Raw genomic sequence first — 17,443 nt, forward strand, 5'->3', positions numbered from 1 at the left:
CACAACCTAGGCTACCGAAATCTATTCCAGTTAATTCTAGTCACTGCATACGTTGTGCATCTGCTGTTGACCTAAGAGAAGTAAGGCGAGCCCTTTTCCCTAAGGCCCTCCTCGTTTCTCAGGATGGAGCTAACCATAGCACAGTGCGCTAGCAGACAGTCAGTGAGATGAATAGTATATGGCACCACTGGAGAGAAATAATCTAATTCAGCTTGTACTGGGCTCTGACAAATAAATAGACGTTTTCTGGGCAGAGAAAGACTGGAGACAGGAGGGACAGCCTTCTAGGAAAACATTAATCAGTTAATCAACATTAATTCATGTGTATTAAAATGACACGGTTGTGAAAGGACTGTGGGTTACATGTTAGCAAGTGGTTGGAGATGATGCCAGACAGTTGGGTTTAGCCCATTTGTCAAGAGTCTTGAAAGCTATGGGAAAAGGTTGCATTTACTCCTGGAAAACGGGAGCTCTCGGAGAAGTCCAAGGAGAGGGGTGAAATGATTATATGAGCACTTGAGAGGGACTTCCCTGGAATCTGAACCAAGTTGTACTCTGGTTGCTGATGTCAAAGTCATTCATTAAATAAATAACAAAACCAGAGTTGACCATACTGTTGTAAACTTGTTGCTATATATTTTTAAAATGTTGGAGAGTATAACCTTTGACCGATGCTGATTATGTGTTATAAGTTAGAATAAGACCCTCATGGCTTTTGTTTGGCTCTTCTTGCCAGACTTCCTAAAGGGAAATACTAGCTCCCAGCATCCTTTCCCATCAGTGTTTGCATACCGTGGGCTCCACTTGGATTACATGAGAGTCTGGCTCTTTGTATCTGTAGTCAGATTTCACAGTTGAAAGTTGAGAGGGCAAAGATTTTGGCTCTTTCCATGCTTGTTTTAAAGGTAATAATCAATTATTTTAAATTACCTTTTCTGTATGGACAGACTCTTTCCTCCAGCTCACAGCTTGTCACCCTGAGCCTTAAAACATCAAGTAGGCTGGTATTTGGGGTTATAGTGGAAGTTACCAAGATTTTTATGCTTCTAGTTAAGATTTTAAAACAAAACAAAATATTGAATGCTGTCATTGTCCAAGATAGCCAAAAGCCCAGAAACTCTGCTGTTTCTTATAAGGGTTTTCTTCTTCTTCTTCTTCTTTTAAAAAAAAAAAATTAACTTCCAAATGACTATGAAAAATTTAGATGTCTGGGAAGAACAACCATGTCAACAAAACCAAACTACAGCCTTTTATGGTTTTGGTTAAACGAGAAATCTCAGGTTATGTGAATGTCTTACATCCTTCTGTGAAGTTCCAACATATAGCAGTAGAATGGGGTCCACTTGTTCTTCAACAGTTCATGATCTTTCTTTTGGCTGTGGCGCTCAGAAGGGTTTCTGCCCATGAACAGGACACGAGTGTGTACGTGTACCACATGCTTTTATGAATATTGCCCCTTTTAATGCTTGTTGATATTTTATGAAATAAGTTGTCATGATTCTTTTCCCGGTCCACCGGCTTGCTTTGGAAGCAGTTGGAGCTGTCCGTTCTTAGAAATGCCCAAGGATCACTGCCCCATTTCAACACATGGTGACTTAACATTACATGTCAGGGAAGAGAGCCAGCAACCATGGATGGCCCAGCTTAACACCCAGTATAAGCAGCAAGTCCTGAGCAACCTTATGTTCCCATTAAAATGGTAGTGTCTTTCAAGACTATCTTGATTTGAGTTGATTGGGGCCCACCAAACTGCCTTGATCTGCTTTTACCAAAATGTTGGTAGCACTGAAGTCCTCACATCTATATTGGGATTTGTGCACAAAATGTGTATCAATTAATAGGAGGCAATTGATTTGAACCATTTCTGGCAACTGACAAGTGTTGGGCAGTTGTATTTCATTTCCTTGGTATTTCAACACCTGTTAATATGCAGAATTAACGATGAAGATGATGACGGTAGTGGTGGTGATGATGGTAGTGGTGGTGTTGATGGTAGTGTCCTGTTAATATGCAGAATTAACGATGAAGATGGCGATGATGGTGGTGGGGGTGATGATGATGGTGGTGGTGATGATGGTGGTGACCTGTTAATATGCAAAATTAATGATGAAGATGATGATGATGGTGGTGGGGGTGATGATAGTGGTAAATGCCTGCATGCTTACTCCATGGAGAGGATAATCCCTGTTACTGTGGCCTGCTTGAGAAGCTAATCTTGTATCTCATGACCATGGCTTTTGTCATTTGCTCATTGATTTTAATTTTTTGTCACATTTCCTTACATTGGTTCCTGAGTATACTCTTCCTGGTCCTGTCTATGTTAGGTTTAAAAATAAGCTAGATTTACTTGTATGCTGGCCTGAAGTCTCCTGTTCTAGGTCTTTTTTCTTTTCTTTTCCTTTTTTTTTAAGTTTCAAGTGCTGTGTAAACTCTTCTTCATTAGCATGATAAGGTTTGTGGATCTGAACATGTGTATTTCCCCCCAATAAAACCCTAGACAAACTAATCACTGTTTGGACTGTGAAGCTCTTTTAATGGTTCTCGAATAAGGGTGGAGTGTTGTTATGTTTGAATCTATTTCTCTCTGTCAGCAAAGATAACTGGAAATAGAATCTTTCTGGAGATAAGGAAGATCACAGCATCCCATGGATTGATTACCCAGGCCAGCTATAGATACTGCCAGTTACTGACTGGAATTGGTTCCTTTTGAGGGACTTTTAATAAAACTCCCCAAATGACTTTGCAAATTGTTGTTCCCTGTGCCAAAATGCTGATATCAACAGGACATCGGACTTCCAACTGTCCTTAAAAAACCTCTCTGTGGCTGTAGGCTCTGAATTTGGCTTCTTAACTGTTACGTTAAATGAGCCCTGCTAAGTCTCGCCTGGCTTTCCAGCGGAGAGGCGCTGGGTTTATGGCTTCTCAAGCCCTGAGCAGCCGTGCTCTGCAGACTGTTGTGAGAAAGACTGGGCAGTGTGCGAGCCACCCCACCTCCGAAGCAGACACTCCTCAGTTTCAACAAGGCCATGCTTGTTACAGTCCTTTATTACTCGGGACCGTGGTGCATTTGTGTCTCCGGAAAATGCTTAGCCTCTTCTCTCGGAGAAGCCTTTCTCTTTTGCCTTGTAATCCCAGGCCTCTGTCGTTGATTTATTGTCTCGGGGCTACTTTGCAGTTATAGACCAGGAACTCTTCATCATGACCTAATTTTCCTCCCATAAAAATCACAGCACATAATAAAGAGTACACCACACACATTACGGGGAGGCTCCTAATCCTTGTAAATTGCAGGAGCATGTTACAGCTGGGATTCGAAAGGGTGTAAAAATGTGTGTGTGACATAGCGAAGGATAAACTCCACCAAGTGTCAGTGGTCTCCAGTGTCAAGACGGGCCCCGGGGAGGGCAGGGAAATTTGAATTTTGTAGACGACACAAGGGGGAAAGAACAGCAAATTCTAACGTTGCTGTAAACAGTTAAGATCGATGTTTTGCAAAGGGTAGTAATTAAATTCACACTTATAAATTAAAGCCTCATGTCCTGACTACAAATAATCCACTGTTGAGTCTCCAGTTTTTTCCCTTCTTCTGCTTTTTTATTGAATGCAACCATGTCTTTTGAACACTGGGTGTCAAGCTGTGTGAGGTGCTCGGGTCCTCACCGCTGTCCCGGGATTTTTTACAGATGCGGCAGCTAAAGGTCAGAGAATTACATAACTTGCTCAGAGTCACTAGTAAGTGACTCAAATCAAATCCATCAAGACTTCAGACCTTAGGATCTTTACATTTTGCCCTCTGTCTCTCACGTTAATAACAGGTATAAAGACCACAGGTGGTGAAGACCCAGACAGTCAAGCTAAGCTGTCTTAGGTCCCAGTCCTGCTGTTCCCATCGATGCGACCTGGAGCAGATTAGTCTCCCTGAGTTTCCTCACCTATAAGATGGCCAGGATCCTAGTACCTTCCTCGTGGGTTTATTGTGTGTGAAATACTGAGCTAATCCATGTGAATGACAGCATGATAAGCACTCAACAAGTTTTGGTTATCTTTATGGTCACTTACACCACCACTGCCTCCTGCCTGCTCTTTACCTGCCTGCACTTAATGTGCATGAGCTTTGCAGTGTCCCTGCAAGACAAGTATTAGATCCCCGTTTACACAAGGAAACCGGACTCAGAGGGGTTAAGGCTGTTGCCCAAGTCAAACCCAAGTCTGTGTAGCTCCAAAGCCTATTTGCTTTCTACCTGTATAATGACTGTCAGTTTCTTTCATATATATATGAAAAGAAATATATATATATATTTTTTTAAGGCGACATCACAATGATGCCAGTGTCCGTGATGTGAGGTCAGAGTAGCCATAGGCGCTGCCCACTGCGTAAGCAGTGGAACTGGGACTCAGCCCAGCTCTGTGTGACCACAGAGGCCAAGCCATCCTGACCTCTCTGCCACACAGCTTAAGGGGAAACAGTAGCTTGATATTTACAGGTCTGCTAATTCCACTTAGAGGAAGCTTGAAATTGGAAATACTTGGGAGAGTTATCCTGATTTATATTTTTATTTTACAGTCTTCTTCCCCATTAGCTTCCAGAAGGCTTACAGCCTTCCTAATAACTTTTTTTTAAGGCATTCCTGGCTAAGTCAGAAGGCATTTATAAGTTTGAGCAGAACTAACGGGGCACTTGGGGCACAGGATAAATCCCCCTTTTTGTGTTAATTTGGAAAGTCTCTGTGACAGGAGTGGGTTGTCCCAGTCACGTGGTAGAGCTCGCTCAGCCCATTGCTCAGCGGTTACGTGAGCTCTCGCATCCATCGTTCAGTCAGGAGACTTGTGCTTTGATTCTTCTCAACAGAACGAAGGAAACTTCCTGGGGTTCTCTTGAAGTCAGCCCTTCCAAACGTAACCAGATTGGAATAGCCAACAAAATTGAGTCATTCGGATTCTCATTGGAATTCCAACTCACACTCTGAGTACCAAGGCCAACTCTCGGCCCGCTAGACGGTGGCCTGAGAGTGAGCAGCCTTTAAACAGCTTACACGTGTTCACGGATCAGAAGTAAACGGACAACGGTCATTGGGGAGTGACGGCCCAGATGCCTTAATGAAAGCTTGTGTCCTCTGCTCTGATTCGGGCTGGTTTGCGGAAACGCCCGTGCACCTTGGAAAACCACGTGTAACAGTAGTGGTGAGAGTCCCACATCTGGCACTCCACGTTCTGCATCGGGCTGTGAGTGTAGCTGGTCCTGAGGACAGCCCTGTCAGAGTTCTTTGGAAGCCTGGGCCCGGCTCGCACTGAGACCCAGAGAGCTGGCCTTCAGGACTGTAGATCCAGCCCGTGGCCAGAATCTCCATTGCCTGGAACTGATTCTGGTGTTTTTGAATAGCTTTCCTTTTTGAGAAAACACCCGCTGAGCAGAATGTAATTCTCTCCCATGTGCTCCCCTGTCTCTTCCTGTTGGGCTGGGGATAAGCTGTGTTTTGGATGCAATTTTCCACGCATCTGTCTCACTCCATGCTCCTTCCTCACAACTCACTCTTCTTTGTTTCTCCAGCATTTACTCCAGGTTTCAGGAGGGAGTAAACGCGCACACTTTGGGTGACAGTTGAAATTAAAATGCGTCTGCGTTATCTTTGTTCCCATTGTGGTTGAGCAAGGATCTCATTCTCAGCAGCTTGTTAGGAGAGACCAAATTTGGAGGCAAGACATAAGGGGTGGGGGCCGGTGGCTGTGTCTGAATTCATTTTCAGATGTTTTTTAGCTCAGGATTGCTGAACATGCTGTACTTGAGGCCAGAGGCAGAAGGGTGCTAAGAGACATCATTATTGGTTGAAATCCATACTTGAGGGTTTGGGGGACTGGCTTCTGTATGTGAACACTGGGCTGGGGAAGGTCAGCTGACTGCATAAGGACTGCTGCGGGGGTGGGGAGTGTAGGTGTTGGAAACTGCAGCGCTCGGGGTCCAGTCCCAGCCCCTCTCTTGCTGAGCTGTGTGGCATCAGGAAGTCTCCTTGTGTAATGGTCAACCTGCTCACTGTGCTGTTGACTTCTGGCCTAGAGATAAGTCATGTAAAGTGCGTTGCACAGTGCCTGGCAGGTGCAAACACTCATACGTAAGAGGAAGTGCCAGTGATAATGGTGCTTGTCCCCTAGACTTTGTCTATCACTCAGCATTGTTTAGGGGAGAGTAAAGGGGGAGAAAGCTTTTTAGAGGCTGTGGTCCTTGAGCTCAGCAACAACCACAGTTTCTCTTTTCTCCCCTGGAAGCTACTCCGAAGGAGCCTGGAGACACACGTCCCACTGGTACTTATTTTTAAGGATTCCAACTCTTCTGGAAGCCAGGAGGTTCTTGTTGTTTTTGTTTTATGTCCCCTTCTCTCCTTACCTCCTCGCCCCAATTGAACTCAGCTATGTAGTGATTCAGTTTATTTTGTTGAAAATTCAGTCCCCTAGGGAACATATGATAATGCTGTGTTCAGACAGCTGTGTTTGGGAGCGAGACTGACTGAACCAGCTGGCTGGCATCATTGGAGCCCAAGGACCTGCCAACTCATGGAGAGCAGCTGTTTGGGCTGAAATTCTTACCATTCTTATGACTTTGCTTCCTATATCTCAGCTTCTGAGTTCTGCTTTTAAATGCTCGCACCAAGAAGAGAGGGCCGTGAGAAAGACTCTCATGTCTCTAAGGCCACCCACAGGAGAAGGGAGTCTGGGTGCCACCCCGTCCCCTCATTACTCATGATTGTTGGGGAAGGAAAATCCAGAAGAAGGATCTTTCCGAAGAGAATAAGAGAGGATAACGAGTGGATCAGTAAATATTGGTATCTTACTGCAGTGGGGGTGTTATGCAACCCAGAAGGATCATGTGTACAATTTTTGTAATGAAGGGGGAAATGTTACAATATAATGTTAGATGAAACATAGGGGAAACAAAACCTTATAAAGAGTAGAGTCCCAGTTACGGAGAAGTGTGTTTCAACATTAAATGAGATCAATCCTGCTTGACTCAGTGCCCGACATGGGAGATATTCAGCAAGTCACAGCGACTGGATACAAACTCTCCAACCACAGGAAACATGTTTGCCTCAAGCGCTGCTGTTCCCAGAGAGTCTGCTAGCAAGGGGATGCTCAAAAGATCTTTCTTGATTGAGTGAATTAGTGTTGTTTTATTATACGCATTTAAAAAGCAATCCAGAAAATCTAGGGACACAGGTTTCTATGTTATCATCTGTAATTATATCTGTAATTGTGGCGGCTTAACCCCTCTGCCTCCGTCCTTCATTATCAATGGTGAGGACAGTACCTGACGCTGAAGGTCACGCATAACTGAGTGAGCTCCGTGTAAAACACATGCAGTGACTGTCCCCTAGGGAGCCGACATTGAATGGTGGTGGCTGTATTCATGATAAGCACTGTGTAAGTGGTGGCTGTTATAATAATCCTGCCATACTTGTGTATGTAGGGAAAAAGGTGAGAGTTGTCACGATTTTTACCTGTCATTTTCTTCTCATTTTTTTAACCATAGACTTTTTTTTTTTTTTTTAGCAATAAACGCTTAAAAGAAAAAAACTCAGTTGAAAATAAAACACAAATGCCAACAGTGGTTATCTCTAAACAATGGAATTGGGAGATTTTTATTTTCTGTTTTCTCCTGGATGCTTTTCTAAAATTTCCAGACTGTTTGTAGTGTTTATGCTACTTCTGTCATCAGGAGTTGGGGAAAACAATTTTTTCCCTTCCTTTTAAATAAGAAAAGAATGCTCAGCGTCAAAGTTAACAGAAAACTGCAGCCCGAGAAAGGATGCTTCCCTCTGAGGACTAGAAAATGGTCCCCTGTTCTGGGCTTCGTTTTTGGAATATGATTTAAAGGCATGTGTCACGTCCTAAGAAAGCCGTGATGCCGTTGTTAAGAACTGGGACATAGAAGCCGCGAGGAAGAGTAAAGCGATTTGGATTAATTGGTTCTAGACAAAGGTGACCAAAATATTTTAAGTCCACTTCCCAGTCAGTGGCTTATATTTAGCACAGCTGCTTTCCATTCCCTGGGAGAGAACAACAAAAAGAGGATGGGTGGAAACGAGCGCAGAAGGGCTGAGAAGTGGAAGTGGATGGTTACCGAGCCCTGGAGTCTGCTTCTGAAGGAGAGTGTTTCAGGCCAGTCCCTGGGGATGCTGACAGTCCCCACGAGCAGGTGCTGGTGGTCTTTTTAGGTCTTTCTCCTTGATTCTCAGACACGCCCAAGCTTCTCAGTTGTACTGATTCTCCCCAGTTCACGGTAACATGTAACCTTTTTATGAAACTTGGCTTTGCAGATATTTAACACCGTGCCAGACGCCCCCCTCACCAATGCCCAGCTGCACCTGTCTCGGAAGAAGAGCAGTGACTCCAAACCCCCGTCCTGCAGCGAGAGGCCCCTGACGCTCTTCCACACCGTGCAGTCAACAGAGAAACGTGAGTCCCACCGCCCAGGCCCCGAGTGGTGCCCAGGGGACACCCTGCTACCCGCTGGCTGCTCGGGACGCTCACCTCCGGCCTCTCTCTGCGCGCTGCTGCCTTTGGTGCCCTTGAGGGCAGTGTATCAGCCTGCGTGCCCTCCCGGGTTCCGCGGCTGAGTCCCCTTGATGGGGCAGGAAGCAGGGCGGCTGAGGATGAAAGGCCAGGGCGGTGCACCGCCTAGTCCCCTTTCCAGAGCGCCTGTGGGCCAGCCGCTGGGCCTCTCCTCCGCCTGCTCAGCTCAGGCATCATGTCTTTGCCCCCTCTTTTGTTAGCGGCTCCCATAGAACCAGTTTCCTACCCTTTTCTCAAGTTGTAATGAAATATTTACCAGTGCGAGTCCCAGGCCCCACGGGAAGGAGGCTCTGTGTGCGCCGGGCCTTGGTTTGCTTGCTCATCCTTCTCCTCTGCCTCTCCCAGGGCCTGGCGTGGAGCGGACACTTAATAAACCAGTGGAATTAATTCAGGGATGAATTGTAGACCACCATGCTCCTTGTTCCATGTAGCAGAGTGTTACCACCGCGACTGTCTCAAATCTTATCCTTAGCTCAGATTTCTGAGTTCTTTGCGGTGAGCAGGTTGCCAGGCCCTAAAACATCCAGTCTCCTTTCAGCTTTGGTGATGAGCGAGTCCAGCAGAGCAGGGCGGGAGGGGAGGGCCCCAGCTCTGCCCGAAGTCGGTGAGACCCAGGCTTCTGTGCTGGTGGCCACACGCGGGCCAGCCACCTACCTTCTCTAGGCCTCAACTTGCTCATCTGTAAAGTGGGGATAGTAGTACCCACCTCAGAGGGAAGTGGGGAGGATTTCCTGAGGTTACGTGGTTGGGCAGCTGGCACGGGCCTGGGCATGGCAAGGGCTGTCGCCTGAGAGTGGCTGTTCTATTAGTTATTGTCTGATCACACAGCGATGTCCAGGAATGTACAAATGCCACTCTGTCTTTAAGGAGCTCACCACTGAGCGAGCACAGCAGGCAACTGACTAGGTGATGGGGTGTCGGCGCTGTAAGTGCTCTGGCAGAGATATGTGCTGTGTGCGTTAAGGAAGGCGGGAGATCACAGTGGCTGAAAGCACTCACGGGCCCCAGGTGCCTGGGCGAGGGTGCTCTGCTGCTCTCTAGCTGTGTGAAGTGGGCAAGTCACCTACGTGCTTCTCAGGGCCTCAGTCTCCTCTTCTGGAAAATGGAAATAACAATTTCTCCCTCTGCCAGTATGTTTGTTGTGAGGATTCACCACTTCAGATGGTGCTCAGTAAATGCTGGGGGAGGGAGGTGTTACCACTGTTATGTGTAATTATCATATATCTTTATTTACTTATCTATTTATGGTATGTAATACATAAAATACATTTTATTTTTGTGTATTTATAGAAATATATATTTATTATATATAATAATTATATTCTCTATGAGTTACAGTAAAGGCACACATCAGAATAACGACCCACTCTGCCTTGAAGAGGAGAGCGAGTCTGTATCTGGATTGGCATCTTCCTCCTTCTTTGTTACAGAAAATGTTTTGTATCTCCTTGTATTTCAGAAGTAATGGCCTTCCTTATCCTTACTTCTGAAAACAAATCTTCCCCACCCTTTTAAAGAGGTCACTATATCCCATAACATGACTGACCCTTGGTGCAACCGTTTGGGTCATTTCAGATACGGTGTTTTTATGAGTAAAGTCACTGTTACCATTCTCATAGCTAAATCTGTTCATATTCATGATCATTTCCTTAAGACAAATTCCTGGAAGAATTTCTGGGTCAACGGATATACACAATTTCAGGGCTCTGACCCTGTACTGGGACTGGCTTCCTTTCAAACGATAGCTTACATTCCTCTTACGTGTCTGGCTTGGGCCGTTCTCACCGTGGTCTGCACCACGGAGCACTTGGAACAGGCCCAGCCTCACCCACATCTGCCACCAACACAGCACCAGGCTGCGGGGTTCTGCGGTTTCCAGGAGAGCCACAGTCACCGACCGTTTTGTACTAAGCCTTGTACAGTGCAGACCAGGACAGATCAGACGGTATCGGTGAATTCCCTAGGCTTGACATAGTGCCAAGTTCATGTTTAGGTTGAAGCAGGAGCGGCTTTGGAACGGGTCTGAAAGCTCACTCTGGGAGTGTGTAAGAAAGAAGATGGAGATTAGGGGAAAAGCAATTAGATCTTTGCCCGAGATTAACTTTATCACACGAGGCAGCGGGTGAAAGTTAAGCATGTGTGAAAGCAGACATGCCTGAGCTGCAGGCCACGCTGTCCCTGCCTGCAGACGCTGGACGGAAGGCTGGGAGGCGGGAGGACAGTGAAGCAGTGTATCTTCCCTCCGAATGCGAGGAAACATCTCTGGAAGCGGGGCTGGAGTCTCCCTGTGCACAAGTATTTGTAGGGTGCTTAGCTTTCCTCCCTTCCTCAGGAAGAAACATTTTCATTCAGCAGTACATAGTGTATGTACATAGACTTCGTAAGAGTTTATGTTGCAAGCCCTCTTTTTTTCCTGGGAAATTAGAATGATATCCAAGCTGGCCTGGAAAGCACCACAGAAGGGATGGGTGAGTGGATGCCGTGAGGAGGACCGGCCAGCAGCTGGAAGCTTCTGCCAGCACTGGCCCCCGCTAGGTTGCAAGGCAGCCACTGCTTCTGTGACAGGAACAGGTGACACTGTGTTTCCCCCACTTAACCCTCCCCTTTGTCTAGTCTGTGGACCAAGATAGAAGACTACTTTATCAAAGCAGTAAGCTGAGTTTACTCTTTGGAATTAAAGTATAAGTAAAGATTCTACAGGTAATTTGTAGGGGGAAAAATGGTGTATTTCCATATAATGATGTCTCTCAGATCAAGGCCTCTTTCCATACCTAGCTCAGTAGTTCCCAAATTTGAATCATTTACGTTAACAAGTCTTCATTCAGTCTTGGGGCCACAACCACAAAACTCATGCACTGTTGTTTGTTTAATACATTTCTTGAAATCAGCTCACTTAAAAGCAGCTCACTTCTTTCCATGGCCTCATCCTATTCAGTAAAATTTTTAAAACGTGAGTTTTATTGTCTTATCTTATTATTCTCTCATACACATTAGAATAAACACGTAACTGTTAAGATAAAGAATAATCATCCGCGCCTGACCACAGAATTGTCGCGTGTCCCACCTGTGGAATGTGCACCACAGTTTGGAGTCCACAGAGCTTGCTCAACATTTTTGACCGGCTCAGATCCTTCCTCTTAACATAAATAATGCCAGCTCAAGATTCTTTCGTCCCCTCAACTGGAATTGGGTTCAGATGATGCCCGTTGGCAGTTTATATCGCTGGGGACACCATTCATCTGTCAGTTTCATGTTGTGCACTTTGGGTTTATTGTGACAACTGTCCAGGTTGGATATGACCTTACCTTTCCAGGTTCTTGCCACAGAGTAGATATCTCGTTACAGGAATTGCACCTGTGAGGAAACACACACACACACACACACACACACACACACACACAAATGCACCTACACTATATCTCCACGTGCCTCTCTTCTGCCTTCGTACTTCATATGATATTGTTCAGAACCTCATTTCCTTTGAGGTCTGTGCACCTGCCCTTTTCTGAGTTCGGTTAGTTTTTTCTCCTCATTGATGTATTTGCAGTTGAATATCTTCTCTGTGGTCCCTGGCTTGGCCCTGTCCTCAGTCCCTCGTCGACGTGCCTAATGGGCCCGCGACTCCCAGAGGAGCTCACTCGGCTGCTTCCCGTGGGCACACCTTTGCCTCCCACCTCCCTGCGGGGCCCCTGCCCTGTGCACAAGTTGGAGCCCATTCTTTTCTCTTGGATGTGAATCCGTGCCAGCACTCTGGCCTCAGGGTGTCATGGAGGTATCCGGTGTGTTCGCTGATTCTCGTAGACGTATGTCTGATTTTCTTGAAGGAGTTTTCCCTTCTGTGTAGGTAGACCAGTTGTGTGCCCAGGCGCCTCCAGGAGACTCCTCTGCTTTAATCTGAGAGTAGGAGTGGAGTCTTCTCCAGGTGGCTTTATGCTTTTCCTTAAAGGTCAGGCTGACCTTACGATGACAGTGGTCTCTTCCCAGAATGCGGTGTGGCTGCTTTCTCCTGCTGTGCTGGATGGGGACTTGGGTGGGTTACCAGGCAGCATGTGGGTCCTCATAGGTCGTATGCAGTGAAGTGGGGCAAAGAATGGAGACGGAAACACTGCGGAAAAGAGCAAAGGAAATGATGGGGCAATGCAGGGCTTAGAAAGTGTCGTAGCAACAAGTGCAAAGATGTAACTCATTTGGAAATCACTGCTTATTTTTGTGAGGAGGGAACTAAATATCCAGGTTGTGTCAGCTGGCCAAGGAATTTTTTACGAGAAGGGTAGTTTTGGGAAAGATGTTGAAGGAAATGAGTCACGGTCTTGCCAAAAGGACGGAAAGATAGTCTGTGGTGCTTCGCAGGAGCGTAGAAGAGCCTTCTGCAAGTAGCCGAGGGCAGCTCTTGTGTCCAGACCTGGGGAAACGACTGTGGGAGGATGAGTTCCCAGATGGAACTTGGAAAACATCTTCCCATAGCAGTTGACTTTTTGCCTATGTATGTTTAATACATACGGCAGCATTATTTACCAAGTGGTTCCTGTGTTAAGCCCTGGGCAGAGCAACATCTCATTTAATCTTTACACTTGAATAACACAGGTACTATCTCTATTTTACACTTGGAGGAAAATAAAATTTATATGAAATAATGTACTGAAGTTCACACAGCAACAGAGGGATAGATTTGAACCCCAGGGCTTCTGAGCTCACAGCCACACTGTTCGCCAGCCATGAGTCTGCCTTCCAGTCTCTACTTGTGGGACAGTTCTAGAGGAGATGTGCTTCTTTGAGGGTTGGCTTTTATGACCTAGCTTGCAAACCCAACCTTATTTCCAAAGGACAGTGTTTCCAGTTCCACTTGTGTGCCTGGAGCTTAAACTTCTGTTGAGCCAGGGATCTGCCTGTAAGGGCCAGGGGCTGGTGTGGGAGAATAAATGGATACATTTGATGAAGCGCCTTGAGGCCCAGCTAGATTGGAACCTCATTCCATACAAACAGCAGCAATACAACAAAAATGATGGTAACAGCTCCACTAACAGGTCAGGACCATTGTTACCTCATCTCGTCCTTATAACTGACTGAGAGTCGTGAGGTCAGTTCTCATTACCCACGTTTTACGAGCAAGGACACGAGGGCTCGAGAGATTAAGCAGTCACACAGCTGGCAGATGGCAGAGGGGGGCTTTGTACCCAGGTGATGTCCCTTCCTCATCCCATGGTGTCACCACAAGGGTGCCTCGGTCACTTCTTGACCCGCCAAAGTGGAAGCCTGGGTAGACTGAGTTAGAGATGCAGTAAAAGCCATCTGTCCCAGCGTCCAGCAGCGCCGCAGAGACAGGTGACCCTTACCGAATGGGATCCTCAGTGTGTGCGCTGGCGGGCAGCAGCCCCGCGACGGCCGCCCCCACCTCCATCCCCGGCCGGGCCGAGAGCAGAGTGCGCTCAGCGGTCGCTTTAATGTGCCGGGCCGGGGCAGTCACTCTCATTTGTGATCACCTCAGAACAGATGCCAGGAGGTTTCTCAACCATACTGACAGACGAGTGGTAGCAAAGGAGGTTACTGTTTAGTGTCCAAGTTTCCACACAGATGTATCATCCAGCGGAGAGTGGGCTGGTGTATCTAGGCGAGAGGTAGGGACAACTGTAGATGGTCGAGCCAGAGGATTAGACAGAACCAGCACCCAGGACTTGTGCCTTTTACAGTTTCTTCCAAGAGGTCGCAAGGTGACACTTATGACTGATTTTCCCCAGATATTTAGCACTTACACAGGCACACCTCTTTTTATTATACTTTCCTTTTTTTTCACTTTGCAGATACTGCATTTTTGACAAATTGAAGATTTGTGGCCACACTGCATTCTCAGATGATGGTTAGCATTTTTTTAGCAATGAAATTTTTCTTTTAAATTAAGGTCTGTATTTTTTTTTTAAAGATGGAATGCTATTATATGCTTAATAGACACGAGTATCAAGTCAACAGAACTTTTATATGCACAGGGAACCCAAAATATTCATGTGACTCACTTCATTGCGTTGTTTGCTTTATTGCAGTGTCTGGAGCCAAATCCACAGTATCTCCGGGGCACGCCTGTCCCACGGCGCTGAAATGTATTTCTTGGAACTGTGGTTCTTAGACCTGGGTCTGCGTTAGAATCATGGAAGGAGCTTGTTAAAAGTACAGGTGCCTGGTCTCCTTTCCAGTACATCCTGAATCAGGTCATGGCTGGAGCCCAGGCATCTGTCATTTTGAAAGCGCCCTGGTGATGCCAGTGCCAGCTAAACAGCGTCAGCACAGCGCAAGTGCTGGGGAGGGAGGGACCGTCAGTGTTGCTTGCCTTCCGTCGTTAGCAGAGTGTCTCTTTGACTCTGTCGGGCTTCGAGGCAGCCCGGCGGTGGTTGAAAGCAGGGGCTCTGCAGTCAGCCTGCGTTGTTTCAACACCATCTCTCTCACCTACCCACTCTGAGACCGGGGCTATGTTACTTTTCGTTTCTGCACCTCCATTTGCTCATCTGTAAAATCGATCAGTGAGACTAGCTTCCTTGGAGGGTCATTACCATGACTGAGTGGGCCAGCACATGTTAAGTGCTTGACGGCGCGCCTAGGACGCGGTAAGCACCTAATAAATGTTAGCTCTGATTACGATGATTGTTGTCGGGCAGCAGGTTTACTTTCCATTCGACGAAAAAATACTCCCGCTCTGGAGCCTGCAGATTCCCAAGGAGAGGCCCATGTGCGAGGGTCACACAGCCGCCCTGGCCCCAGAGACAGCCCGTTGGATGCTGGGACACCGGCACATCAGCAGCCTTGGTTGGGGGCGGGACTGGAATCTTGGACTTTGTTTTACATGGATCATGTTAACCGGCGGCTGGGATTATAGCTCTGATTAATTCTTTTAGTGCAGTTAATTCGTCCTGGACCCTCTCCCAGACAAGCCCAGGGAGAGGTTGAGAATTCAGCTCAAGTACTCCTCCTGTGTGTCTTCCTGGTTGAAAAATAACCGGGAATTCATCCTGCTCAAAGGCTTACGTAATGCCTCCCTCAGAGCCGTCAGAGCTGCAGCCTGTGGCTTTTCTCAGGTTGCCTTCGCTGATCCTGGGCACTCGGGACACACCTGTTTGTTTTGGCCGATGACATGTTTATCCACATGGGTTCCTATTGTCGCACAGACTGCAAGGTGTGATGTGGCTCTTGTCTTAATTACGTGTGGTTACCACGTGTGACAGAAAACTGCACAGTTGATGTGGCCGTTAAAAAACGATGCTGTGGGACACTAATGGCAGGGGGAACAGTTCAAGATAGATCGTTAAATAAAAAGGAGCATATTCCAGGCTCATATCTCTGGCATTATCACTATGTGAACAAAACAGGTAACACAACATTAGATATTATGTTTTCCCACTTTGCTAAAAGAAAAAAATACATGTAAGTGTCTGTTTCTATGTATGGGAAAAGCAACTGGACTTTTATACAACAAAATACATACAGGGTATTTATGTGCTGTTCTGGACTTTAAACTTGGAGAGGAATACATATTTATTATGTATTGGCTAACTTTTACATTATTAGAAACAAAACTAATCATGAATTCATTTACTATCTCAAACCCATGTTGCAGTGAGTCATGGCATAAAAATAAATATGTCATTTTCTTCTTTCTCGTGAGCTATCATATAAGCAATGTGCATGTGGGCTCCATCAGATATCAGGGAATCATAGATTAAAGGGAAAACTTCCCACCTCGAAAGTTAAGTTCTCAGGGAGAAGAGGGCTGTGTCATAAGTCGTAGAGTATCTTCTTAACTCTGATCATTTAACTCTCTGTTCAGCCATTAATTAGAGGTTCATTCCTATGCTGTGGTTTTTGAAATGTTTCAGGAGCGGGCTTCCCTGTGGTCCCTCCACATCTCATTGCTGTGAATCACTGAGGTCCTGGACCAGCACTTCCCCATTCTCTCGTGCAACCCAGTTTCATGGGTGTTCTTTCCTATTGCTGAGCAAAGGGTGTTTATGGGCACTGTGGGGAGAGAATGTCATTCCACGCAGGACCAAAATCAGCGGCGGTTTTGCTGAAAAGAACCTGCCGGGAGTTGTGATACGTTCCGTGTCTCTGGTCCAAACAACACGTTGACCACTCAGCTCTCAACTTTTCTCAACTCACTTTTCAGTCCCTCAATGCCTAGCTACTTTTTAAAATCATTTTTTAAAACATTGCCCAAACTGTGTTCGTGTGCTCAAACACGTTACCCAGACTGCTTTTCTAAGATTATTTTTACCACAGGGACTGAGACCGGGGCAGCATGAAGTCAGACCATCTCAGATTTTAGTGGGTCTTGGCACGACTCTCTTAATCAGGAGCAAAAGCTAGGCAAAGGGGGAAGATTTGCTGCAGAAAGTCTGATTCCAAGCTTCCTGTGTACTTGGGTGTTTCCCAGAGATGGCAAACTCAGAAATTGCTGTGCACTCATCATTTTTTATTGCAAAATTCATTAAGCTGCCCTGCTGTTATCATCCTATCTTGTCAAGATGATATATTACAGACTTCATTGCAAAACTTTAACAAGCGGGAGAAAGCACACCTCTCGCTCCGCCACAGCGCGGGAAAGCCTCTGGGTGTTTTGCTTTTGCCTTAATCTTTTCTGTGTCAAGCCTTGGGTCTTTGCAGAACCTCCGTCTGTCTGGTAACTCCCTGTTTGATCATGTGGAGAGCGTTCCCTCTTTTGTGCTCTGAGAGGCATCATGAGCTGCTTTTAAAGAACAGTTGCCTTCCCTCTTCTTTCTGACAGCTGGTCTGAGACATCATGGGAAGACGGGGTATCGGCCGGGATTATGACAGACTTCTGTGCATGGTGGGAAACCAACCCCAACGTGACATCAAAGGGCTGTGTTTCCTCTTTACC

At 46.3% G+C, this 17,443-nt stretch overlaps 1 protein-coding gene across 3 annotated transcripts in view; it reads left to right on the plus strand.

Annotated features, from left to right (window-relative positions):
• The window catches only part of ARHGAP26 (Rho GTPase activating protein 26), a 414,773-nt gene that overhangs the window by 319,739 nt on the left and 77,591 nt on the right, over nt 1-17,443 (plus strand). For all 3 annotated transcript variants that reach the window (XM_031449262.2, XM_031449260.2, XM_064484408.1), the window contains exon 19: nt 8,307-8,445. In XM_031449262.2, the coding sequence (XP_031305122.1) occupies nt 8,307-8,445 (139 nt within the window). The remainder of the gene's footprint in view (nt 1-8,306; nt 8,446-17,443) is intronic.

Source organism: Camelus dromedarius, chromosome 3 (genome assembly GCF_036321535.1).
Source record: "Camelus dromedarius isolate mCamDro1 chromosome 3, mCamDro1.pat, whole genome shotgun sequence".
NCBI classification, from domain to species: domain Eukaryota; kingdom Metazoa; phylum Chordata; class Mammalia; order Artiodactyla; family Camelidae; genus Camelus; species Camelus dromedarius.